This window comes from Cucurbita pepo, chromosome LG08 (assembly GCF_002806865.2).
Source record: "Cucurbita pepo subsp. pepo cultivar mu-cu-16 chromosome LG08, ASM280686v2, whole genome shotgun sequence".
Lineage (NCBI taxonomy): Eukaryota > Viridiplantae > Streptophyta > Magnoliopsida > Cucurbitales > Cucurbitaceae > Cucurbita > Cucurbita pepo.
Window position 1 is genome coordinate 1,654,940 of NC_036645.1, and position 8,827 is coordinate 1,663,766.

The window sequence follows — 8,827 nt, forward strand, 5'->3', positions numbered from 1 at the left end:
GCTCGAAACTCGGTTTCTTTATTTTCGTTATATATATAGACGAAGAAGCTATGTACAAGTTCGTCGTACATTGTGGACGTCTCTAATCACTGTTGTTTTTAGAAGGTTCTAAGATCCACCAATACTTCGGGTTTGTAATATTATATATAAATTAAATTTATATTTTAAGTGATTAATTTTTGTGTAGTAAATTTAAAAAATATTAAATAGTTTAAAGACATTAAATTAATTAAAAGTTGAATAATTTACCAAATATATATTTTATAAGACACAAAATAAAATTTATAAATTAAACACTTTTTAAATGGAAAGACTAATAAACACGAATAAAAAGTATGAGCGGGCATTTACAGAAAGTTACAGAAGAATCATAGGATTAAATCATTGGAAGAGAAAAACTTGGACATTTTGGGAAGGCCATGGCCGCAGGATCTTGATCAGGCGGTGTACTGGAAGCCAAAATGATAACCTGGATGTTGACAGAAAAATCAACCCAACAAAATCAAAATCAAACTCAAATTCAAACTCCATCAACGATTTCAACCAATTGAATGTGAATACGTTGAACCTTCACGTCTTCTTCTACTAGCTGCATTGCGACCGCTTTGTTGTTTTGTTCTTCACACGGATCACAACTCTGTTTGTGGATAATCGAGCGATTAAATTATCTTTTACAAAAGAATCGGAAAGCTATATCCAAATCGCTGTTGCCGTCATGGTTTCGTCACCTACCTAAAGATGCGTGCCTCAACAATTCTCTATCCGGTATGCATAAATTATTTTACATTTTCTTCTGATTGAGGAATTGAACACTAGGATTCGATTTCCTTTTTTGCCTTTTTCTCCCCCCTACAGTAATCGGTTGGATTGGCTTGTGGTGGATTCAAATCTTGGAGTGCTAATGGATTCTTCCGCTGCTCGACGTCGGCTTCAGGCGATTCAGGATCATCTTGTTCCCGACGGCGATTTCTCTTCTTTTCAGCTTCGGCTGAACGCTACTGCTGGCGAGTTTTTCAACGGTATGTGTGTTTCTTCCTCTATTTGGCTCTCGCTTACTTGTTCGTTTTCTGTGTTGATGTGGGAAAAGCTCACTGGCGTATTTTGTTCGGAGTAGATTAGTAATTTTGTTTCTATGTAAAGCTATGGATCTGTAACGTTGTGCGACTGATGATGATATGACTATTGGCTTGATTTTCGTTTTTTACTTCTCGGCCAATTAGATGAAACGTGGGCCATATGGACTCTAGTTTTTTTGCCCAAACGCATTGGTATTGACGAAGGGCGATTAAATGCAGGCTGTTTGAACACTTGTTGACTTTGTCTATGGGGGTTTTCATCCCTTATTGAGATAGTTTCTTATTATTATGATTCTGGATTTTCTTGGATTTTCATTGTCTGTGTGGTTGGGTCTGGTAGTGGGGCGTCGTTGATCGCGCACGATTACTCTCAATTCGTTTTCTCCCTTTACGATCTACTCTAAAATTAACCCATTTGATACGGACTGGTATGCAATTGAATGAGTGCTAGTAATTAATTTTGGACTGATATGCAATTAAATCATTTCGTTTTCTCCCTTACGGAGTCTGCACTGTGTGAATGTATTCTAAGTTCAGTACTAGAGCTGCAGGAATATTCAGCTCTAGTTTGTAATAATTTGGCTAGATGTTGGGGTTTCTGGTAGAAGTGGACAGCATTTTGAATCCGAATCTAAACTAAAGGTGTGATAATGGTGGCGAGCCACCGTTCTTAGGTGTGTGCAAGTCTAGAAAACTTTAGTGGATCATCTTTCTCGTCTATTATCATTGAATATGGAGAAATGAGAAATGTGATACATTATGCTATTTGACATTTTTCTCCCAAGCTTTGCTGACATTGTCAAAGTTATCGACTATGAACAGGGGATGGCTACAGTGTTGTGCTTCCAGAGAAATTGCAGACTGGAAAGTGGAATGTATATAGGTAAGATATTAATGGGTGGTTTGAACTTGATTTGCCCTTTCCTCATGGCTATGTTTCATAAAGATTATTTGTTTCCTCATGGTAGATCTGCCCGCTCTCCTTTAAAGCTTGTGGATAGATTTCCTGATCATCCAGAAATTGGTACATTGCATGATAATTTTGTGTGAGTATCTTCACCTCCTCTATCTTCTTTCTGATCATAAGGATCTGGTATGTTTACTGCTAATTTCGATTACCTATAAACAGCTTTTGATCTTTGATTTGACTTTATCCACTTTAGGCGCTCAGTTGATGTATATAGGGACTATAAGTACCTAGGTACCCGAATCCGATGTGATGGAACAGTTGGAGAGTGAGTTTTATGCGGCTGTTAAATTTCAAATTTTTAGTAGTGCTAATTTCCATAAATTTTGACTTATCTTTCACCCTTTAAGGTACAAATGGATGACATATGGAGAAGCAGGTACTGCTCGGACAGCATTAGGTTCTGGCCTTGTAAATCATGGTATATCAAAGGTGAATCTAGAATAGAATAGTGTGTAACTTGTCCCTTATTTTTATGGGGATTGGTATATAGTGGTGAAGCCTGATGAATGTGTATTGACCCTGTAATGTCCTTAGTGTTGCCTAACTATTCTTGGTATCTTTGACACAGGGATCTTGCATTGGGTTATATTTCATCAATAGACCTGAGTGGCTTGTAGTTGATCACGCCTGCTCAGCATATTCTTACATATCAGTTCCTTTATATGACACTCTTGGTTTGTCATTTCTCTTCCAGATATTGTTTCTTTCTGAAAATCTCCCCATTTGGTCTTGTGTTTAAACATTTTTTTTACAGGTCCTGATGCGGTCCAGTTCATTGTAAATCATGCTCATATACAAGTTATTTTTTGTGTTCCTCAGACATTGAACAGTGTGAGTGAAACATTAGATTTTAGTCTGTCTGCTGCGTTGTTAGAAATTAACTTCAATATCCAAAAGAAATAGCGTTGGTGGAAGGACCAGTTTCTCGTAGTATTAGAAATTGGTTTCAATCATATCCTTGATTTTTAATTGAGGAGTTGTCTTCAGAAAAAAAAAACATTATTATTTCTTTCAAATTGCAGTTATTGAGCTTCTTGTCAGAAATTCCAACTGTACGCCTGATCGTGGTATGAATACCGTGTGTTTGTAATTGATCTCAATTTGATTCTGCTCTCCAGCTGCTTGATACAATTATTAATTAGTTTAGCTTCCAAATTTTATAGGTTGTAGGTGGGGTAGATGATCAAATACCATCGCTTCCATCATCAACTGGAGTTCAGATTCTAACGTACGCAAGTTTGCTTAGTCAGGTAAGCCCTTAGTCTCCCATGATAGAAGGAAAGGAGAAGTAAAGGAACTGAAAAATCCTCTCACTATGTCATAAGAAAAAGTAACATGCTTAGCTGTTGGCATGCTTCCTATGGGGATGCAGCTTCATTGTTAAGCTATCTACGTTTATTCTGCAGAAGAAATTCACTTAGATTTCTGATATTGTATGCTACGGCCTTTAACGTAATGGTTCAGTTTTTGTTTGTTTTTGGAGACGATGTTATACGTTTGTATCGGAAGTTGCAAAGAAATAAAAATATGAGCATTTTGATTTAATTATTCTAAATTAATAGAATGGATATACAATGAAATCAACAAATCCCAGTCTTGCATGCCAATAAATCCTTATACCTGCAGCAACTTTACAATTTACAGCTCTTTTATGACTTACTGTTGCCCTGTTTTTTTTTATAATAACCTTGTAATGTGCATTCTTTCCTTCCAGGGTAGCAACAACATCCAGCCTTTTTGCCCGCCAAAACCTGATGATATAGCAACTATTTGCTATACAAGTGGTACAACTGGGACTCCAAAGGTGTAGCTTCTAAGAATTCTTTTGTTTCTGATCCTGAAGCTGTTGACGTTGCTTAACAGTGACTTGATCTTTCAAACCTTGCAAGGTTATGTTTTCTTATTTTTACGTCAATATCTTGCCAGGGTGTTATACTGTCTCATGGAAATTTGATAGCGAGTGTTGCTGGATGTTCTCTTGCCTTGAAATTTTACCCCTCAGACGTGTGAGCATCAGCTGTCAATTTTACATTACAGTACTGCGACACTATCATTTAATTTGATCGATATATTTGGTTTCTACTGATTTACATTCTAATTATCAGCTACATATCATACCTGCCTTTGGCACATATATATGAACGGGCTAACCAGGTCTCATCAGTTTACTTCGGTGTTGCTGTTGGTTTTTACCAGGGGGTACGAAGCTATATAAATACTGTCTTCAATGTTCAACTCAGTTTACTAGGAAGTTGTGAGCAATTTCATTCAGTACTTCAGGCAACCTGATATGGTCTTGTATACTTGTGTTCAGGATAATATGAAGTTAATGGATGATATGATTGCATTAAGACCGACAATCTTCTGCAGTGTCCCTAGGCTGTATAACAGGATATATGCTGGGTAAAGATTCATGCATCAACAATTTTTTATCAATCAGAAAATACTATGCTTCTCTTATTATTGAGTTGGTTTCGTGGTGAACAGAATTATTAATGCTGTAAAGACCTCTGGTGTGCTAAAGGAGAGACTGTTTAATGCGGCTTACAATTCCAAGAAGCAAGCTATAATGAATGGTATGGTTTTAACCGGGAAAATGATTCGCTTTTGCATCATGTTTCATACTTCTAAATTTCCACTCTTCTCTTTTAAAGTTGGTGGCTAAGCTTATCTAAAGTCCTCGCCCTTCTCTATTTTCAGAAATTTGACTTATTGATCCATACCTGCATCCATTTACCGTGTTCTTCCTTACTTTCATTTTCCTCTTTTATGTATTAGTATTTTCAAATACTTGCAATTTGATTATTGTCTGTATTTTGGGGCATCCTACTATTAAAGGAAAAAGTCCTTCTCCCATATGGGACAAATTGGTATTCAATAAGATAAAGGCAAAGATTGGAGGACGAGTTCGTGTCTTGGCATCAGGTGCCTCGCCATTATCTCCTGATATACTGGAATTTTTAAAAATGTGAGTTTTTAATATTTTGGTTCACAAATTTATAGGCTTTTGTTATTTTTCTTCTTCTTTTATGTATTATTATTATTATTATTATTATTATTATTTGAGTTTCCTTTTAGTTTCTGAAGAGTTGGATGTAATTGTTCCACAGCTGCTTTGGTGGTATAGTATTTGAAGGGTATGGAATGACAGAAACGTCTTGTGTCATAAGTGCCATGGACCCAGACGACACCCTTTGTGGTCATGTTGGGGCTCCCAACCCTGCTTGTGGTAAGCTGCTAACATGAGCTTCTCAGTAATTTAGAGTTTAAGACATGCTTGAGGAGTTTTGGTGATAAATATATGAAAATTTTATGAAGATTGCTTCTTAACCTGCCTGCTATTTCACTCGAATTCTGACGTACACAATAAACTCAAATTTTGTGAAAGTCTGGGAAATTGACTTGAAGTTGTAGGTCTCAAAAGGAAAAACTCTTCAATATTGCTGCTACCCTTTTAACCATTGAATGTAGTGTATTATGCTACAGTAGTGGGTTTTAATTTCTCTATTAAATCTGTAAATCTTATTGTTTCAGTCACCTCAAATATTTTCTCCTACAAAAATAATAAAATAACTGTAACATCAATTAGATGCAGAATGCTTAATATGGTTTTGCACCCTGAGTGGGTGACTTGATCCCTGCCATCCTTTCTAAGGCCTTTTTCATATCCACTTGGTTGTTTTTAATTCATAATTCCCAATCTTGGTTAAGATTTTCCTTCATTTCTGTTTTAGAAATAAAGCTCGTGGATGTTCCAGAGATGAATTACACATCCGATGATCAGCCTTATTCTCGCGGTGAGATCTGTATCAGGGGTCCCCTTGTTTTCAAAGGCTATTTCAAAGATGAAGTGCAGACGTAAAAATATTCTTTGCTCACCTCTTTGAATGGATTTAATTGATCGAGTACTTTTTAATTTAAATGAATATTTGAATTGGACAGGAGAGAAACTGTTGATGAAGATGGATGGCTCCATACTGGAGATATTGGACTTTGGTTGCCTGGTGGTCGTTTAAAAATTATTGACAGGTGGGTGACCTCTACCTCGTTGCTTCTCTTTGTTGTCTTTTGACTTAAAATATGAACAAACTTTTTGGCTAAAAGATTGCCATAATAAATCTCCCGAGAACGGTCTTAAGCTTAAGTAAATCTCTATACATCTTTGTAACCGAAGGAATCCCTTCTTTTGTTATTAAAAGTATTGTACTTCTCCATAGGAAGAAGAATATCTTTAAGTTGGCACAGGGGGAGTACATTGCACCAGAGAAAATTGAGAATGTGTATGCGAAGTGCAAGTTTGTTGCCCAATGCTTTGTTTACGGTGAGAAATGGGACTCTGAAATTTCTTCATCCTTTCGTACCTTCATATGCTATATCACTGGTTCTTATGCATGCTACCATGACGTAGAGCCACTTGGTTACTGATTCTCTTTGCTTCTTCCTGAAGGTGATAGCTTCAATTCATCTTTGGTAGCTGTAGTCTCAGTTGATTTGGAGACGTTGAAATCATGGGCTTCTTCCGAAGGCATTAAGGTATGCTGGTTTGTGTCTAGTCTTGGGAATGTTATAGATTGGGCTTCATTCTAAACTTGAGTTGCATATGAGCACTTGATTTCTCTTTGTAGTCAATTGAGAAATTTATAACCTCTTAACGAAACTGGGAAGTGATAAACAAACCCATCATGAACTGTCACCTCAAACTTCTTCCTCAATGGCTTGACAAGAAGGGAGCTTGATTCATCCCTCGTCATCAACCTCCTTTCTTCCTTTCTTAGATATAGCATGTGCAGATTAGTGTGGAAATATAAATTACCAAGAACTCTCAAAAAGTTGGACGGTTTAAGAAATTGGCCTTACAGGATTTTACATTTGATGTACTGATTTGCATATTTGAGTTGGGTATTTGCATATAATCTTCCCAACTTATGCATGGATCAAGTCAATAGTGTAAGAGCTTCATTTTTTCTCATCTTTCTAACCAGTGTTCGTCAAACAATTTAACGTGCAGTACAATGATTTAGCCGAACTCTGCAATGACCCAAGAGCAAGGGCCGCAGTCTTGGCGGACATGGATGCCGTTGGAAGAGAGGCACAGGCAAGCAAACCAACAATTATCTTGTAAATCATTGATTCAATCATGCCATTTTGCTCTTTCTCGTGATTATAAAACACAATCTACCTCTTTAATTTCAGTTGAGAGGCTTCGAATTTGCGAAAGCTGTCACTTTGGTCCATGAGCCTTTCACGTTGGAGAATGGTCTTCTCACTCCTACATTCAAGGCAAGTGGTGAATTTAGATATTATCTTGAGAGTAGTTGAATGATTAAATTATCTGAATTTCTTTTTCCTCCGCAGATTAAGAGACCCCAAGCGAAGGAATACTTTGCCAACATAATATCCAATATGTACGCCGAGCTTGCTTCATCAGATCCATCCTCCTAGAAGAGGTAGCAAACCGAAAAAACTGTTAGTCACTCTCCATCCCTATCTTCTCCTAGGTGTATAGCAAAGTTAAATCTCTTAAGATCTCGAAAACGAAAAATCCGAGCCCCTTGGAATTGATCATACCATGGAAACCACCACCCAAGTAGATTCTGTTCATTACATGGTGCTCTGATTGCTGTAACATAGCATCAGTGTTAACCCATTGATGGCTTCTCCAAGAACATTACCATTTTCCAAGTCTCCGATTGTTCCACCCAAGAGAGAGGACGATGGAAATCATTACCGTGTTACGTATTCGAATAAGTTATGCTATTGATTCTATTACTTTAAATCTTCAGTTCTCGAGTAAAATAAGCAAGCATGATTGTGCTTTTACTCGTCTGCCAATACTCATCTCCTTAAGCCTTCCGACTTCATCAATTTTATGTATACCATGCTTGTGGTTGTTACCACAGAAACTATGAAGAAGAAAATTGGTTGTGTTTCTTATGGGGGAAAAAAAAAAATGGTACCTTCAAATCCTCTCCAAAAAGAAAAAAAAAAGAAAAGAAAAGAAATAAAAGTGTGAGATCTCACGTCGGAGGAACGGAGCATTCTTTGTAAGGGTGTGGAAACCTTTCCCTTGAACGTGTTTAAAAACTGTGTGGCCCAAAACAGACAATATCTATCGGTGGTGGGTCTAAAATAGACAATTTCTATTGGTGGTGGGCTTGAGCGGTGTACCAACTACGACGTTTGAGAGAAAAAAGATTCAATGGTAGAGGTTAAAATGAAAATCTTAAGAAATAATATTAAATATGTTGGCATGACGTGGAAAATGAAAATCTTTATCCAAATGCACCATTTTAATCTCAATCCATCCCCACTTTTTATAGGGAGTTCCTTGATCAACCCTAGATTTGGAATAACTTAAAAGAGAAAAAAGAAATATATATATATTTTTTTTGAACAAAGTCAAATTAAAAAGAAGTGCTTAAATGATTTAAATAAATGTGAAATATTCTGGATCGATCAAATTAGTCATATGTTATCGTTTTCGAGTAAAGCATTCAACATGTGAGAAGAGAGGCAGCTCATAATGTTATCATGATATGTTGGCATCCAATGTACGAGAATGGCTTAGCAGTTAAGATAGTTTTACTTTCTCCGATTTTCAATACACATCGTTGACAAATCCGGACAAATCCGTCATTTTGTCTACTACATAGAACGTTAAAAAAAATCAAAAAATTAAATTGAAAGATTATCCTAACATAGATTCTTAAGAAATAAGAGGTTTCTCCTTTTTTTTTTTTTTTTTTTTTTTTTTTTTTTTTTTTTTTTTTTTTTTTTTTTT

At 36.4% G+C, this 8,827-nt stretch overlaps 1 protein-coding gene across 1 annotated transcript; it reads left to right on the plus strand.

The window, feature by feature from the left end:
* Nucleotides 1–462: 462 nt before the first annotated feature.
* On the plus strand, nt 463–7,975 carry LOC111799943 (long chain acyl-CoA synthetase 6, peroxisomal-like). The gene is made up of 24 exons (XM_023683477.1): nt 463–765; nt 856–1,019; nt 1,899–1,959; nt 2,045–2,122; nt 2,240–2,311; nt 2,394–2,475; nt 2,615–2,720; nt 2,801–2,877; nt 3,069–3,113; nt 3,210–3,296; nt 3,761–3,850; nt 3,973–4,052; nt 4,152–4,245; nt 4,361–4,449; nt 4,534–4,622; nt 4,885–5,014; nt 5,157–5,275; nt 5,781–5,904; nt 5,989–6,075; nt 6,264–6,367; nt 6,494–6,579; nt 7,055–7,141; nt 7,240–7,326; nt 7,402–7,975. The coding sequence occupies exons 2-24, from the start codon at nt 902–904 to the stop codon at nt 7,486–7,488; spliced, it is 2,079 nt and encodes a 692-aa protein (XP_023539245.1). The 5' UTR covers nt 463–765; nt 856–901; the 3' UTR covers nt 7,489–7,975.
* Nucleotides 7,976–8,827: the final 852 nt, after the last annotated feature.

Coding starts and splice junctions, on each gene's coding strand:
- LOC111799943 (XM_023683477.1), top strand. CDS start 902: ATGGATTCTTCCGCTGCTCGACGTCGGCTTCAGGCGATTCAGGATCAT. Junction 3,297..3,760: donor ACGCAAGTTTGCTTAGTCAG/GTAAGCCCTTAG, acceptor CTTTCCTTCCAG/GGTAGCAACAACATCCAGCC. Junction 7,327..7,401: donor TTCTCACTCCTACATTCAAG/GCAAGTGGTGAA, acceptor TTTCCTCCGCAG/ATTAAGAGACCCCAAGCGAA.